This window comes from Acanthaster planci, linkage group LG15, assembly GCF_054643075.1.
Source record: "Acanthaster planci isolate LZ-2023a linkage group LG15, COTS_SCS, whole genome shotgun sequence".
NCBI classification, from domain to species: domain Eukaryota; kingdom Metazoa; phylum Echinodermata; class Asteroidea; order Valvatida; family Acanthasteridae; genus Acanthaster; species Acanthaster planci.
The window spans coordinates 8668965-8687646 of record NC_141791.1 but is presented as its reverse complement, the minus strand read 5'-3'; the positions used below and the strand labels follow the sequence as shown (position 1 = coordinate 8687646).

The 18682-nt window shown below is 41.6% G+C and overlaps 1 protein-coding gene across 5 annotated transcripts in view; it reads left to right on the top strand.

Annotated features, from left to right (window-relative positions):
- Positions 1 to 18682, top strand: part of LOC110977612 (EEF1A lysine methyltransferase 1-like) — an 85948-nt gene that overhangs the window by 54407 nt on the left and 12859 nt on the right. For all 5 annotated transcript variants that reach the window (XM_022231895.2, XM_022231894.2, XM_087146956.1 and 2 more), the window contains one exon: positions 10970 to 11247. In XM_022231895.2, the coding sequence (XP_022087587.1) occupies positions 10970 to 11247 (278 nt within the window). The remainder of the gene's footprint in view (positions 1 to 10969; positions 11248 to 18682) is intronic.

Below are 18682 nucleotides of genomic sequence, written 5' to 3'. Positions count from 1 at the left end.
GCGCCAGTTCCGATCTCGGAATGGGGAAACCCCGTTGAAGTGCTCAAGGAAGGTTAACCACATACGTAAATCAAGTTTCGTGCCGTGAGATAGGCGGGCTTTGTGATGGGGCTTCCGCAGCCCGCGGGACATACCAATCAACCGACGAGTAAACGCCCGTCCTGGCGCAATTGCGCGGCATACAAAATTAAGGGAACCCACCACGGACTGGATTTCTTTCAGGGACAATTTATACCTACCCAAAAATGACTGAATCTCCTCCCGTAGGGCAAGCACTTTTTGTTGTGTGGTACTCGGATTTCGTGCTTAACCGTATCGATCTCTAGACCGAGATAAGTAATTACCTGGCTGGGGCCTTCGGTCTTCTCTGCAGCTAGCGGCACTCGCAACTGGGCACACATGTCCTGGAAGGTATTAAGCAGTACTTGGGAGTAGCGCTTGGACTTCCCAATAAACAAGAAATCGTCTAAATAATGGGTGACAGTTTGGGTGTTCGACAGTTGCTTAAAGTGAAATTCCAGAAAGGTGCTAAATGCCTCAAAAAGCCTGCAGGCACCGAACATCCCATGGGTAAGCACTTATCATAATAAAACTGATTGTGAAACTTGAAGCCAAGCAATTCATAATCAGAAGGGGCGACGGGAAGCAACCGAAAAGCCGACTTAATGTCCGTTTTTGCCAGCCATGTTGCTGAATCGGCGGACATTGCTAAATCGACAGCCGTATCGAATGATGCATAATGAACTACACACTCTTCCTTATCAATGAAGTCATTGACAGACTCACCTAGTGGATAGGAGAGATGGTGAATAAGGCAAAACGAGCCCTGTCGTTGCTTTGGCACGAGACCAATAGGTGAACGCTGAAGATTTGGAAAAGGCCGGTCCGAGAAGGGACCTGCAATCCTGCCTAATGCAATTTCATCGCGTAATTTCTGGAGGACGATTTCTGTCCTTCGCGGACTTAAGGCAATCAGAATCTTTACGTACCCTCGGACCATGATAGCTCAGCGAGAAACCATTTGCAAAACCGGTATACAGCAAATTAGCCGTCGATTTATCTGTATAACCTGACAACCATTGCTTGAGGACTACGATATTAACGGGTGTTGGGGGGACGAAAAGTAGTATTTCTGTCCCCGTTAGCAATACCCGCCGATTGGCGGTTGTTATCACTCGCATTGTGCGTGTCCAGCCTTGTTACTGTACTGGGTAAAGCCGGCCGAGCCGCCTGCCGTGCGCCTGACACCGCCAACGGCGTCTTCTTGTAACGCATGTGTAGCGCGACCGGAACCAATCGGCTGGTGCGCGGGACCGGGGGTGGCTGGAAATGCGGGCCCGAGCCCCAAAGCTATTCTGCAATCGGACGCCCTGTGTCCAGAACGGCCACATCGAGTGCAGCTATGGACGTACCGGCACGAGGCCCACCGGCAACCCGTTGGGGAGTTGAAGGGAAAACAGACACGTTTATTGTACTGTTGGGTCCGAGCGACTGCCGCCGGGGCTGACGCAGAAGATAATGTACCAACGGCTGCAACAGTAACCCACAGTTCCATGTCGATGGTAGCCCAAGAACGAGAAGGGTTTACTTCCATACGCAAACGGAACTGCTCGTCATAATTGCGCCAGCCTAGGCCAGGGAATTGCGTGGCGGCAGTGCGGATAATTTCAGCATACTTCAATAAATCGAATATGCGGCTGGGGTGACGCACTGCGTAAATTGCCATAAACACATGAAAGGCACTGAGCCATTTATCAACGGACTCAATTTTACGCGGGTGCGTCGTTGCTGGCTTAAAAACTACACGGCCTTGTTCGACAGCTAAGGTCAGCTCGGAAGCGGACCCCAGCGCTATAACAGCGTTGTCACGATATAGTAATGCCTTGTCCACATATTTTCCGTTCCAAATCTTCTCTTTGGTTGACTGCGGAACGTGAATATCAAGGGGAGCCCCTTCTCCCATGGTGAGCAGTGGGACAGGTCTAGTGCTTCCGAAATCGCTAGGAATAGCGGGCAGGGCTACTGGAGAATTAAGGGAATTGTTGCCCATCGCCCAAGTTGTAAAAGGGGAGTTGCTTAAACCTGTACTTGAGATCTGATGAGCCTGGCCCTGAGTAATTACCACATTATTGGTTTCGATCTGAGGCTGGCCTGGGCCTAAAGCCGTGTTTAGAGCAAGCCCTACAGCTGGGGAATCCCCAGCATTGTCCTGGTGTGTCGTTGCGTCAGGTTGCAGTCCTAATGCAACTGAACTGAACTTGCCACCTGAAGAGGTGAAAGTTCCGGGCAATCCGCTGCCGCCGTTTCGACCGTAGTGATGAAGGCACCGGCACCCGTAGGCGCAGACCTGGACTCAGCAGCCGAGGACTTGCGGGGCCGACTGCGGGGACGGGAGGCATACGGTGTAGGCGACCGTTGGGCCCGGCGTTTCCGCTGCTGCTGCTGTCGGGGCATACTACGCCGTGACTGGTGCTCGGCAACCCAGCTGGGGAAAGGTGCTGGCAATCTCAGCAGCTCATCCACGCCAAGGAAATGTCGCAAACCTCTCGCACGCAGTCCCAGTAAACCAATCCGCAAGCCGACGCCTGTAATTTCAAGTAGTAACTTCAGCAATCCATATGGGTTGCCTCTTCCATGTGTAAAGGAAATGTCAGACACAGAACAAGGGAATCCCCCCTTGGCTGAAACGACTGAAACAGCACGGCGGTAGAGAACAACCGTTGTTCAAAAGCAGCATTCAAACCAGCAGAGTTTAATTTGTGTGTTGCTGCCTCGAAAATCTAAGCCGAAGTGGCCCATTTATTGTGCCAAACTTGCTGTGGCTCAACCGTTATTTCCTTGAGGCCTTCTGGCTTCACCAATTATTCCCCTCGAGACAGTTTAGGTGTCTGGGCCCGGAAGAAGTACCACATTCTCTGAACCCTGTGAGGCCTCTGTTGATTGATGTAAGGCCATGCAGCCACTTTGCTGATCCCATTAAGCCAGCTAGTGCAAGACAGTGATGGGTGAGACAGTAGTGCCTTGTTCACCATGGTATAAGCCAGATGACCAGGACTGTTTCAACGACTAAACGACGTGCGTTGTGGTGAATAATGCATTTTATCCCATAGCGATAAAATAAATTAAGCAATTGCGAACTGATACCACGCATTTTTATCTTTTTTTATTCTGTCCAAAAAATACATTGAAAAATTGACATTGGACCGATTACAAGAAATAGATATTTGTCATTTGCAAACGTTGATTAAAGTCAGATTTAGAAAGGAACTTCCCAATCAGCAAGATTTTGAAATTGGGGAATTTATTTTTAACTTTGAGGTCAAAACCATTAACTTTTCGTATGAAGTTGTAAATGCATTGGAACATCAAAAACAAGAATTGATAGATAAAATCGAAAGGTTTGTTAACAGAAAGTCAGGTTGGATATTTGACAAAATTATCGTGTTTTATCTCAACGTGATTTGTTACAACCCACAAGGCTGCAGTTACATAGTTTTACCCGTGTATATTCAAAACAAGAATGCAGTCATTAATGTGCAAAATGAAGATGAAGAATGTACACGTCGGGTAATTTGCGCCGCCTTTGGATTATATTCTAAAAAAGTGAAACGTGTCATCGAGAAAAATCAAAATTATAATATCCACAGACGAAGAGTAACAACATATGACCCGAGTGAATCAGATTTCACCAGCATCAAGTTTCCAACTCCAAGGAACCAAATTCCCAAAATTGAATTGCAAAATTTTATTTATCAATTAATTTATACGGCTACGATTGAAAGAAAGGCACATTTCGAACTTTGTAAAATATTTCGATCAATAGGCACCTAGACCTGCTACTATTCGAAAACGGATATAAACAACATTATTGTTGGATTAAAAATATGTCGAGGCTTATTTCAAATGTAATTAATTAATTAATAATTAATAAACAATTAATTTATATTAATTAATAATAATTAATAATTCGGCAAAATCCCTTATTAATTCCCTGTTGGCGGATAAAGCGGAAATTAAGATGCAGTGGAATCTAGAATTTTATAAACAGCATAAAGCCAACAATGTTTGTTGGATATGCGAGAGATCAATTTGGCCTACTCAGGATAATCAATGTCACTGCTTAAAACCAAGCAACCCCGCAACAAACGTCGAAAAAGTAATTTACAAAGTAGAAAACAACCGCGGTTATACCGATTACAAATGTATGAATTGCGAAAAAACCCATAAATGTGTTTTGTAAAGTCCGAGATCATTGTCACATTACGGGCAAATATCGTGGCCCAGCGTATCACTCTTGCAATTTACAACTGCAAATTAAACCCGGCAAAACAGAAATTCCTGTGTTTTTGCACAACTTGGAAAATTATGATGCGCATTTAATTATGAAAGGTGTATCTCAATCAATTAGCGAAAAAATACTGTGCATTCCGGAAAATTCAGAAAAGTATATTTCTTTTTCGGTGGGTCAATTAAAATTTCTAGATTCGTTTAATTTCTTGGGTACCTCATTAGATGCGCTTGTAAAAGCATGTCCTAAAGACGCATTTACATTACTTTTGAAACAGTTTCCCGAAAATGCCGAATTGCTTTTACAAAGGGGCATTTATCCGTACGAATATATGGATTCATTTGCCAAGTTTAAAGAAACACAACTTCCGCCGAGAGAAGCTTTTTATAGCTTGTTGAATTGCGAATGTATATCCCTAGAAGAACATCACCACGCGCAGTGAGTGTGGGATACGTTTGGATGTCAAAATTTAGGCGAGTATCACAACTTTTACAGACTCCATTTTATTGGCCTGCGTATTTGAAAATTTTCGCAAAGTTAGCTTCAAAAATTACGGGCTTGATCCCGCTAATTATTATACGGCACCGGGGCTAGCATTGCACGCGTTATTGAAACATTTGCAAGTCGAGCTCGAATTAATAACGGACGTGGATATACATCTATTTTTTGAGTGTGCTAAATGCGGCTGATCGGTTGCCTGTTTGACGGTGCCGCCTTCTTGTTCACCAGGGTAATACAAATACCGCACGAGAAACCTAGTTTCAGAACTCAACGTCAGTTTACAAAGCAACAGAATCGTCAGCTATCACGATGCGGACGTATTTCACAATTTTAAAACAATTACAAAAACAGTCATCACAGTCGAAGGTAAACCAAATCAATTATATTCGCAAGGACTAATCGAATTTCAACACTTTTCCGAAATTTCAAGTTCTTCGGTGATTCTGATACAGAATCAGCCCGAGTGGTCGTAAAAGATCTGAATCTAACTGGCGTTGACATGGCCGATTATTTGAAAGACAAGTACGGCCTTTGGCTCGATTGCAGTAGTTCAGACGACAACTCGGCACACTGGTTGGGTAGGCCGCCTTGGTAGAGGTGGTGACATTTGGATTCAAATTTAGTGTGAAGCAGAAACTGCGGGGCAGTTAATAATGTATGTGGTTTTAATGATGAATGCGCACTTGATGGTCAAAGACTGTAATTTTAAAAGTTTAGTTTATTAAAAGTTTGGTTTATTATTAAAATGAATGTGTATAAATCACCTCACTGTGCCTTAATTGTTGGCAAAAAGGGCTCGGGAAAAACAAAATGGATCTTGGATCGTTTAGAATGGGAATATAAATTCGCATTTGAAGCGATCGTAATAATTTGTCCGATGTCGTTTAAAAATAAAACGTATTTAGAAAGGTTGTGGGTATATACCGACGAGAATGTTCACTTGTGTGATTTAGATCGAGAAAAACTTGAATTTAACAAAGTGGTCGACTTGTAACAAAACATTTTTGACGGAGTAAATACTTTGTTTATCATAGATGATTGTGCGGTTGGTCAATATGTCAAGTATCGCAAAAAATCCAGAAAAGCAGCACGTGCGCGTTAACTAAAATGGCCTTTAGAGGCAGACATTATCGTCATAGTTGTTGGTTGTTGACTCAAAAGTATAATTCGGTGCTCAAAGATTTCTCTGAAAACACCACCTGGATCACAATGTTTTCCACAAAAGACAGAAGTTCCTTTGATCAGTGTTTAGACGAAAACGACGTTGTACCAGATGAAGAACGAAATCAGTTAAAACGGCATTCGCAAGACGCAAAGTACAGTAAACTGGTGTTGTTGACGGAGCCGCCAGTTTGTTATAAATTACTTAATTAACAACTAATAACTAGTTATCTAGTTAATTAACATTGTTGTAATTAAATATCAGCAATGCTGCAATTCATTCAAGTAGTTTCCGAGTTAGTTATTGCAATTAACTTGACGTATTACACGTTTGAATACCTCCGTGCTAAGCTAGCGTTCAACAGATTTAAAAATTGTATAATAAAATGGATGACATTAAAAGTAAACTTGCCGATTCAAAAAGCAAACCCAACGTAAAAGACAGACTCTGTTCAGTAGTAACCTCTGGCGAAAGCAAAAAAATATTTAGGCAAAGAATACAGCGTCAAAGATATCGAAGCTGTTGCACCGGCAGATGCAAGAAAAATTGTTTAGTCTTTAAGAAGTAAAATTTGGCAGAAAAATTTTGAGCTTGTATGCACGACTTTTAGGCATTGCTACACCTAAGATTTAACATCGATTTAAAATCGGAAGAAAACCTAACGCAAGATTTAGATGACAATCCAATCACATCACAAACGATGGGCCATTTCTTGAGCGAGCTTTGTTACAAGTACGGGGTTTGTTTATTACCCTTGGTAGCAACCTTAATTACGACTAAACATTTGGTTATCAACAAAAATACGTCTTTTGTAAAAGAAGATGTCAACAGCAATAGAAGTAACACCACCACCACCAGCCAACAGTCCAGTGAAGGCGGTTAGTTAAAAGTTAAAAATCCCAAACGAGTCGAGCAGGGCAAACGCCTGGCGGAACATAACAAGAAGATGAAACAGCAACTCGCTAAAATGAAACTAAGCGAATTAATCCGCGAAGAAAAGTTGGGAAAAAAACTTTATCAATCAATCGCCGAAAACAGAACCTTAATTTTGGGTGGCTTAATAGTTGAAGGAATCGCTTTAGCGTTGTTTTTTAAAAAGAAGCCCGCTGCTCAAACAAAACCAAAACCAGTTCAGACAATACCAAAACCTCGCAAGAAGTTTTAAACATGGAATAAATTTAAAATTGGTATATAATAATAATGAGTAACCTAAAATCACTAGACGTAAATGGAATCGCCATGGAATTTCCATGGCATACGCCATGCTCGGGAAAAAACTATTGAAAATCAAACTGCCCGATTTGGATTGGTTGTCGGTAGAAGACGTAGCCAAATGACTGCAATTGGCCGCGCAGGGCTGGCTCATGGCGCAAGGTATCCTACCCGCAAGTTTACCAACTGCTTAAAATAGGTTTGTTATAAATGGCAGAAGGTGGATTTGACCCAGAGGAAATTCCTCTTTTGGATCAAAATAAAGACCCGAATCAAGATGATTTAGAATGGGACGATACCTTTGACACAACGCAACAAGAAACGTCGTTTGTCGAAGGCCAAGCAATGGTAAAACCTAAACAAGATACATTGAAACTAGGAAAGTTAATATTTATAATTAATCCCAAAATAAACGAGTTCTATGAATATCACAAAAGTAAAGGCCGATCAGATATCCCTATACCCAATTATGAAAATTTTGAATATGTTACTTACGATAAGGATACAGAAGATTCTCCATATTATTCAAATTACGAATACTACGGTTTATATTATAAAGGAAGTCGGGTATACCGGTTTTACCAACTAGCAAAAAATCCACAAGGTATTGTAAGTCTAGATACAATTAGAAAAAATGCCAAAGAAGCTGGTTATAATGGAAGCATTTTTATTAGAGACAACCTAGGTTTTAGAGATTATGAGAAAAAGGTCACCAAAGCGCAATTATTGCTAAAACCCTTTAAACCCAAAATGTAGAGACAGAAGAACTCCCCCAAGTATCAGATCGCGTTAGTGACATTGTAGAAGAACTTGCCGAAAACCTAGAAGCAAAAAACCGAAGGGCTTAATTATAGAGAACTCGCCACTTTAGAACAATAAGAGGAGAACAGCTCGACTTGGTCTTTCTGCAGGTGGTTGTGGGACAGCTTTACTTAGTATTTCTTCAGGTAGTAGAACACTTTCTAGTCTTATTACTTCGGGACTTCCTTCTACCTTGAGTTTTCCATTCAATTTTGGTAGATTTTGTAATGTTGAAATATTCCGGTTGAAAGCTTACTTTTCTGACTTTAATCTTTTTATCGCCTTGCAAATTATCGATGGCATTTTCTAATTTAAACGTCTGTGGATTTGCAGTCAAATAAAAAGTATGCGTTTCCTTTTTATTGTACCGTTTTAGATTTATCTACGGCATCTTTAAAGTGCTTGTTCGATACTTGAAACAGACATTTGATTTCATCTTCTGAGACTTGCATTACGTCTTGATAGCACACTGCGTTCAATGCCTTGAGTGGTCGCCCTCGAGAAATTTTACCTGCTAAAATTTGGTTTAATTTGCATTCTAAGAGTACCACTTGTTCTTTAGTTAATTGAATATTTAGTTGTTTAAATATTTTGTCGGTTTTTGATTTGGGATTTTTATAAACAAAACGCTGATTATATTTGCTGTGTACGTTTGTACTTCAAAATCTGAATAAGGAGTTAATATTTCAAAACAGTTGTGACAATAGATAAATCCGTCTTTTATTCTTTTATTGTCTTGTGGACATATGTCTTTTGCCGGCGGCGGTGGTGTAGGCGTTGATATACCGAGTAATTCACAAATCTCTTCTTTTATCCAAGTCATGTTTATTATAAATAATTATTTCATTTAAAGTTAGTTTTCATTTTCAACTGATGCAAAAACCTCACTATTCTTGAATAGTTATGCTTAAAGTTGAAACATTTCATTTCAAAATTAAATCAGTTAACTTGACTTTTTCAAATTCAGATTCTAATTTGCTGAATTTATTCTGATTCCGATTCTCGGCTATCAAATGCTTCAAACGCTTGTAGTGCTGCTTTGTCTGAAAAAATGCAATCGTTTCTAATTTTAAACATGACCGTCATTATTCTATACCTAATGCTAGCACCGCACGACAAGCAACCGTGAGAACCAAAAAACAAATCTTTAAGATAAATTAATGATTGAGCATTGCAATGTCTATTTGTAAATTTCTCAATATTCGAAGGTGTAATGAGTTTCTTTCGATGATCAAACAAGGAAGCAGAGGGATCTATTGTAACTTACATTCGCTTTTTATTTGTATAAGGTGGTTTAACGACATAGTCTACCCCTTTTCTTTCGTCCTCTATAGACGAGACAGGCTTTATAAGCAGTAATGGTAATTGAGGGAAATTCAGAATTTGCTTGTTCAATAAACTTATAAACCACAAATATTTATGTTATCGAGAATGTCTGTCATAGACCGTTGTAATTGCCGGCTGATTTGTCGTCCCACTGTATTTTCAGATGTCTTATCTCTGCCATATTTATACAGTGGATTGATTCCATAGCAGGGCACATTCGTCATAATCAACAAACGTTTATTTTTGCCTTTGTGTTGATCAAAAAATGGGAGAGCAGCAAAAAGGGTAAATTTTGAAATTCCTTTGTCACAGGTTTCTCAAATACAAGTTGGTTTACATCAAAAGACCCATAAACAATGTTTGGGCCGGTATTGTTGGCATTGAGACGCCCGTGCGCGTCAGCCAAATGTCGAGATATTTTTCATTTTTCACAAATTAACTGGCTCTGTCTATTAAATAGTGTGTACAACCGACTGCATCTACATGTACCAAATTAAGCAATTTGACTGTGTCTTTTCAACAACAATTGATGTTGCTTTATCTTTCATTTCTGTTTCTATTTATCTAAATTTTTAATTAATCAAATAATCAAAAATGAATACCTGACTCGGCTTGTAAAGTTCCTCTCTGTCTTTTGTTTTCCTCACCAGGCAAATATGATGCTGTTGTACGTCTCGTTTTGCTTGTTCGATCAAATCTCCTTCAAATTGGGTGTTGTTTGCTGTTAACCACGCGGCGTGAGTCGCGATTAATTTTGTGTATTCGAACTGTGTGGCAAAAGTCAGGTCCATTTGGAGTGGGGTGGCGTTGTAGAATTTTTCATCATTTTTCTAAGTTGGGGCGCGCCGTGCGCGATTGCAGGTTTTGGGCTATTGCTGATTTTGGGAAAGTTTTGCGCTTTGCAGATCGCGGTTTGCAGAATTTTGCCGAGGTTGTGCAGGTTGCGGTTTGGCAAATTTTGGGCGAGTTTTGCGAAGTGTGAAAAAATGGCCAATTTTTGCAGATTGGAGAATGTTTTGCGCTTTTTGCGGATTGTGGTATTTTGCGGTTTTGAGGATTGTGGAAAAAAAGGAGGAACAATTACATGTACATGTCTCTGCTGGTCTGCCCTTCAAAACTAAATGTGGCCAGAGCATGGGGTCTAGTTATGTAGAAGCAAGGGCCAAAGTAAATAAACATGGGGATACACTAACAGAAAACTCCAGGGGAACTCTTTACTAAACTATTTTTAGAGGGGAACTACTCCTATGAAAAGACGCTAACAAAAACTACTACAAATTTGTATTTGTATTTTGATTATAATTATCCCAAACCCGCAGCCAAAATGCCACGCGATCACGATTCTGATTTGGGCCACGACCAAACTAGCCTGATCTGTAGTCAGCACATTCATCAGTACATAAATGATGCACGAGTCGTGTGCGCATTCGCGTCACGGTTACGTGATGCGAGTACATGCATTGCTTTTAATAACATTTATGTTTCTCAAACTGGAAAGTGATGCGTAACACAGTTCTCAGAGCTCTCTGTTTAATAAAACCACAAATTTCATGAGTTCAGGCACCCTGTTAATCTAGCCGTGGGGGTCGAGGGGGTTTTAGAACAACCCCTGATACATGTAGGTAATGATGGTGATGACATATTTGTCATGTATATATGTTTGTTTATTTTTAATGCAGAATAGCTTGTGTGGCCTGCCCTACTCTCTACCAGAAACTCCAACATTTAAAACCAGCTACATGCACTACAGTACTTCTTGAGTTTGATAAAAGGTTTGCCATCTACAAAGAAGACTTTGTGTTTTACGACTACAACACACCACTAAAACTTACCAACCTACAAGAAAACTCCTTTGATGTGGTGGTTGCTGACCCTCCATACTTATCTGAAGAGTGTCTGAGGAAAATAGCCCAAACTGTGCAGTTTTTAAGCAGTGATAAAGTCATATTGTGTACAGGTATGTTGATTTTGCAGGTCTGCATGTTGGTAGAGGATGAAAATGAGTTTATGTTTTCTGCTATTCTTTGATTTGCACATGTTCGTCTTGGTTAACCCTAAAAGAGCCAGTTTATATTGCTGGGAGGGGGATTCTTCCCCCCTCCAAGAACTTGGCTTTTCAATGCCCAGTTTTTGAAAAATTTAGTAAGAAAGGAAAGATGTTCCTTAACAGTACAAAAATAACGTTTCAATTCAATCTGACATATGGTTTTGTTATGGTCATTGGGAAGTCCAAGCACACTTGTGCCAGCTGGTATTGTCACAAAATTGGTGTTAAAATGACTTAAATGAGTTTCTAAAAAGGGCTCGGCTTTTGAAAGAAATATCCTTCAGTGATATAGGAAATGTTGATAGGCAGATTCTCAGGCGTTCCCTCCCGTCCTCTTTTTCAGGTTAAGACAAAATGAAACATGTAAACATGTACATGTATGTACTTGTACATGTAGTTCAGAATCAGATTCTTAATTAAACTCGGCCCGTGCTACATGTATTCTTATATGATCTGTGCTGTGTACAATATCTGAATAAACACGAGTTTTACAGTTGGCCATTTTGCCTTTCAATAAATCACAGGCACAATTTCACAGATGAAAGTTGTTATGTATATGTACATGTACACGTATGATTCACTGCTCTTGACAGCAGAAAATGCAAAACTCAGGTGTGACATCAAAGTAGTACGTTGCAATAGAAGGTTAATATGGGAATGGGAAGTAGACCTTATTGAAAAAGAAACACTATTTTGATCATTTTCCCCGACTCCATGTTATTCAAAGTTATTCGTCAAATGGGATGGTGCTGGACCATTTTGGGTTCCATGCCTCATTTTCATCTTTCAAAGTGTTGCTCAAAACATTTAGATAAAATAAATCACATATTTTAAATCATTCGTCGTCATGAAAAAATTAATTTGTAATGAACTTTTTGCATTGCTTTCATTTTTATTAGGGTCCCAAAATAAAAGTTAACCTTGCTTTCAATTCAGTTTGTTATACCATGGTCAAAGATAATGAATTTTCATTGGTCGCGAATGATCATGTGACATGCTACAAGCACACATGTATCATTCACCCGTTGAGCACACTGGCAATGTTGCCGGGCCGCAAAATATGATGGATCTCTTCCACGGTTGATGTGTCATGTCTACTGCATTGTAATTGTTTAATCTTTGGTACGCGGGTGGATAGCTGCCGTGGGACTGGTACTACATGTATACGCACCAATTATTGTAGGAGATGTAAAATGTAAGGGGAACATTGAAGCACTGCATCCATTCACAAGTGCTACTGTCTTCACTCTGATCATGACAGAGACTTGCGGATTATTAGCTTTTTTCCTGCTTTGCCAAAAAGGCATTCTTATTGTTTTTTTTTTTTGCTTTTACGCAAGTTGTGGAAACGGCATTGTTGTTGTCAAGACAATCTCTTTTGTTTTTTCGCAAAATGGGAAAATGCCATTCTTTTAATCAAGATTTTTTTTCGTTCTCCTCGCTCTCCAAAAATTGTGTACATATATGTAGGTATTCATTGTATTTTTAAAATTTTCATACATGTACGTTGTCACAGGCGCATGTGTGGATAAGAGCTTTGAGATTTAATTTCAAGAAGTAAACAGAGCTACATACTGTAAGCATCTAATTACGATTGCAGATCTTTTTGATGGAGTGGACTCCATTCCACCAGCGTGTGCACTGTCTTAATTACAGGGACAAAACAATTATGGCGATGAGGATGGGATTCAGCAAGGTTCGATACGTCTCACCCTCGATCGCAGAGAAAATGCGGGTAATTGTCGGCAGTGTTTTGCAGGCCCGCTGAACTGTTTACGCCATTTCACGCACGGATGTAATGTACAGTACGTGTGCATGTACGCTTTGTACCAGACCTGTGATACATGCACACCACCACTACACCATGCCACACCACGCCGCTGCACGACCACAGCTAGCCATATGCAGAGAGTCCTTGAATAAGCTGTAACCACTATACTACTTTGAGCCGAAGAGCTGTTCCATTGACTCTGCGAGCCATGTCAGTCACAGGAGACCATCATGCTGGCATAGTCGTTACGTGCGGTGCCAGTGCAGCAAGCACAATAGCAGGAAGAGCCATATGGTGGGAGACCACAGCGCCGAATGACTGCTGTAGACTGGACCGGTATTCTGGGTGTGGTGTCCTGTTGCCTTAGCCATGCATCCTTCCCTGTCGAAGTTGTTGTGGAGCACCAGCTGATCATACAGGAACCGTGAATTACATGTACATGTATGCATGGATCATGAAGATTTCAGAAACGCTTCGACAGGAGTTCAGCCTGTACCCGTTCCAAGTCAGCACCGGACCACCAATTGCCCTTGTCATCGGATGGTACTCCCCTCAAGAACCGTTGCCCGTTCAGCGCCACACCGCTCAGTCGTCGCTGTCTCTAACGCAAGCAGACATCGCTCATCGGCATCGGACAACCGATTGCCCCTTGTCATTGAAGGGGATCTCCCACCAACGCTTCAACCTAACTGGTCACTGTCAACCCCGCCTGGCCGACGCTCCTCGGACTCATTGGGTTATCGTGAGGATTGCAGAATTGAACTTAGGCCTAATCAAATGTAGAACCAGTGTGGTGGTCACCGAACCTTTAACAATCTCTTCTTGGATTGAAATGTTGTATTGCGGTGCTAAGTGGATTATTGAATGTTAAATCGGTTTAAACCACATCTTGTAATGTTATTGTTGCATTGATTCATTGCCAAGTGGTTAAGATTTGCTTCATGTAGTTGGACTGCAGATTGTTCATATTGACCATGTTTTAGGAGTAGTCAATGTATATATATATATGCATATATTCTGCTATTGCTGAGACGGACATACAGTAATTAGTGTTACAGATACGTGTAGCAACAAACCAGTTTGGTGGTATAGTATCAGTGTTGAATGTTACAACTTAGTTTTGCTTTGCAGTAACGTTGTTGTATGATAGTTATCGCCCAAACTGGTTGCCACTTACATGTATCTTGACTATCAAATGGCATTATGGACAGTACAGTGACCGGTGTGATGGTGTACATGTACCTTTGATTTTAACCAGATTGAAGAATGCATTGAATCACTCAAAGCTTGGCTTGGATGAAACGAAGTGTTTAGTATTATTTACGAGCTTAGGTAGCAAGGGTTAACCCACCTTGCGAGCTTTTTTGCAACCTAATGAGCCTACCAACAAGTCTTACAAAGAATGTGCAGATTTGCTGAAGAGCTACTGTGCGCCTAAACCTAGCGAGATTGTGTTGAGGTATAGATTTTATACTACAATCCAGTCAGGAATCAACTACAGTTGACTCTCGGTAATATGAGCTCGGGTAAGACGAGACTCTGGTTTTATCCATGTAGATGGGCATTTTTGCCAGTTCTGACTAAATTGTGCACATTCCTGTGAGGGAAAAATGTGTAATACGAACTCAGATGTTACGAGATTTCGGTTAAGACGAGCATTTTTTTGTGTGCCAGGTGGCCAAGTGTAAATCTATCGTTATCTGTCTATTTAGCACAAGCTTTTTCTGAAGGCAACTTGTCAATCAACCAGTCCATTCAATTTTGAAAAGTGCTTCCGTAATCTATGTGTGTACAATAGAACCACGCTGCGGTTTTCCCTCAACGAATCAAGCCGTTTGTGTCCGCGGTGCTGCAAGAGAGACGAACAACAGGTGTTTGCTGTTCCCGTATGCGTACCCAACGTAGAAATTCTGTGTGGCATCACCTGTATCGCCTGAATACAAGCAAGTGCTGCCAAAAGTGCTACAGTATTTAGGACAGTGGTGAACAAAAGAAGTCTTTTGTTTGATCCCCCGCCCCCCAGAATTCCCCCAGGAAGTCCCCCAGGAAACTAATAAAAATTGTGTTCCGTAACCAAACGCCCGGCCCAAAAACTGCCCACCCTCCGTCGAAAAATTGTTACCCTCTCTCCACTGTAACATGGAAATAACACCCCTTTTGATTGTGACATTCTCTAAATTCTCGATAAGAAAATCACGAATAAACCGTGGTTTTCAGTCCAAAATTTTTTACAAAAATAACAACCTCAAGTTTCTACCAAACCCACACGCCATTCCAAGGTACATTCAGATATTCGCCCTTACTGTCCACACCGCCAGTAGGTGATTTCCTCACATTTTTATGTGCAACAACCACAGCTCTGGTTGGCGATCAACTAAAATGTTAATGCACTTAAGTTACGTGCGTGCATGTGGATCTCATCACGACGTGCTGGGCCGGGGACGTGTCTTTTTAAAATCAAATTCGTGTAACAAACAAAACTACAGTATGTGCCTTTAAACAAAAGGTTATGCAAGCTTCTAGTTGTATGCATGTACGCTTTACGTATGATCAATCGGTGATACATACAATGTACGTCAAACAGGACGGAAGCTTTCACCCAAGCCGAGGTCCGGATAATACGAGCTAATTTAGTAAGTTCTAAGGCCCTTGTATTAATGAGAGTCGACTGTATTTAGCGGAAGCTGCTTAGCGATACCAGCCTCACATTTGAGAAGGTTTTGAGCATCGCTACCGCTATGGAAATGGCCAGCAAGGTTGTGGAGAAGATTAAGGGAATTAGTCAGCCAGAGAGTCAGCCTGTAGACTCAAATGTCAACAAAATGTAGTTTTCACAGAAACCGAAGCTGAAGTTTGCCAGTAAACCATCAAGCACTACCAAAGGCAAACGTCAGTCGGAAGAGCTAGTGGAAGCTTCACCCAGTCGAAGTGTTGGCATTGCGATGCCACACAAACACATACCTCTGATGCATCCCATTGAAAACAGAAATTGCCAGAAGTGCCGACGTATGGGTCACATGAAGAGCCAGCGTGACAAGGTGCAAGAGTTTAAGCGGCGCCAGCAAAGGAAAGGGTTGAAAGTTCATCGCCTCGAAGATGAGGAACACCTGGAGGATAAAGCCGCCATATTGGGCCACATGGAAGCGACTGTGGTTAAGCTGTTGAAGTGTAAACCCTATTTTGGCACCATGAATGTCAATGGGAAGAAAATCAACATCGAGCTTGACACAGGAATTCCGTGGTCAAATGTGTTATTCGGGATATTCACCCAAATCGGGAATCCTGACGAGATTCAGCCTCCCAATGCCTGTTTGACAACATACACCTGTGATAGAGTTCTTGGGATGGGAGTGGATAGAATGCTTCCTATCAGCATTGGCCAATGTCCTTCGTGCCAAGCAGCCTAGCAGGTCAACTTTGAATGCAGTTGACATAGATACAGAAGCCCTATTGAAGGACATACTGCAAGTCCATGATGAAATTTTTAATATCAAGGTACTTGGTAAGGTGACAGGGTACCAGTCAAAGTTACAGCCAGTGCCAGAGCAGCCACTTTTCTACAAAGCTGTCCTAGTCTCATACGTGAGGCAACAGCAAATAGATGCCTGCTTGGATGACTTGCTTGAGGAGGGAGTAATCAAAGCAGTAAAATTTGCTGACTATGGCTGCCCTATCGTAGCAGCGTATAAAGTATCGGTGGGAATTACAAGCTAACTGCGAACAAAGTCCTATGGTTGGAGAAATATCCGTTACCAACACTGGAGGATCTACGTGTACATGCCCTTACAAAAATGTCCCATGATGGGATTACATGGTGAATTAGCCACCATGTAGCATGGGATTTTTACCCATGGGATTTTGCCCATGCGTATTTCAAGAACCCCATGTAATCTCCCAAAATACTCCCATGGTGATTTAATTGTCATATCCCATGGTGATTTTCCCACACATCCAATGGTGATTTACCCATGCTTCCCATAGTGATTTATTCCCCGTGTCCCATGGTGATTTTCCCATGCATCTCATGGTGGTTGCCCCATTTGCCCATGGTGATTGTCCCATGCATCCCATGGTGATTTTCCCATTTGTCCCATGGTGGTTGCCCCATTTGTCCCATGGTGATGGTCCCATGCATCCCATGGTGAGTGTCCTCTGCATCTCATTGTGACGGGCAAAGTTGCAGTCATCAAATCAACATTCCATTCCGAAGAGTGTACTGTAGTTCATGCCAATGCATTTTAATGGCAACAGCTAATATGGTTTACAATACAACAAAGCCTCTAAGTGTACCTGTGTAGATGCCATATCAATGCAAATCCCAGTGTTCTCTTGATGATTGCCAAAATTTGAACAGTGTTTGTGTGACGTTTCCATGGTGTCCACATACAAATCACATTATATTCCCATGTCGAGTATAAAAACCCCATGGTGTTCCCATGCTGATTTTAAAAACCCTATGGTGTTCCCATGCTGATCATAAAAGCCCCATGGTGTTCCCATGCTGATTATAAAAACCCCATGGTGTTCCCATGCTGATCATAAAAGCCCCATGGTGTTCCCATGCTGATCATAAAAGCCCCATGGTGTTCCCATGCTGATCATAAAAGCTCCATGGTGTTCCCATGCTGATCATAAAAAGCCTATGGTGTTCCCATGCTGATCATAAAAACCCCATGCTGTTCCCATGCTGATCATAAAAGCCTCATGGTGTTCCCATGGTATCCACAAAATGTCCCATGGTGATCACTTCAATCAACATAATTTTTTTGCCAGTCCCATGGCGTACACATGGGGTCCCATGGGCAGCCCATGGGATGCCCATGGGATCTGCATGGGACATATTTGTAAGGGTGTACATGTAATGCAAAATCTTCAGGGCGGATAATGATTTTCAAAAAGGTGGACTTGTCTCATGCCTACCTCCAGATTGAGTTGGAAGAAGCTGCAAGAAAATACACTACTGTGAATACCCACCAAGGTCTTTTTCAGTATGTAAGGATGCCCTTTGGGTAAGCCTCAGCCCCAGCCATCTTGCAAAGAACCATGGAATTGCTACATGTACATGTACTTGCAGATATCCACGTGTGCTGCCCATACCTGGATGATATCATCTTCAGTGGTCAAAATGACACAGAGCACCTTGCCAATCTCAGTGCAGTGTTGCAGTGCCTAAAAGAGAGTGGCATGAAGTTGAAACGGGAGAAATGTGACTTCCTGTGGGACTCAATCACTTACCTTGGCCATGAGCTGAATCAAGAAGGGTTAAGCCCATCGAAGTCAAAGATTGAGGCCATTCAGCAAGCCCAGCATCCAAAGAACCAGGAAGAGCTTCAAGCTTATCTTGAACTGCTTGAAGGAAGTTTATTCCCAACCTATCCAAGCATATTGCACTATTGATAGAGATGCTCTGGGCAGGAGGGTCCGACAAATGCTGAATCAACTTACATATAATTGAAGATGTAGATGTAGAAGAGATAAGCTGTCTAACTGGCAAGGACCAAGCACTATTCAGAGTGAGGAACTACTTACAGCAGTGTTGGCCTGAGATTTCAAAAATGATTTTGCTCCATTTGT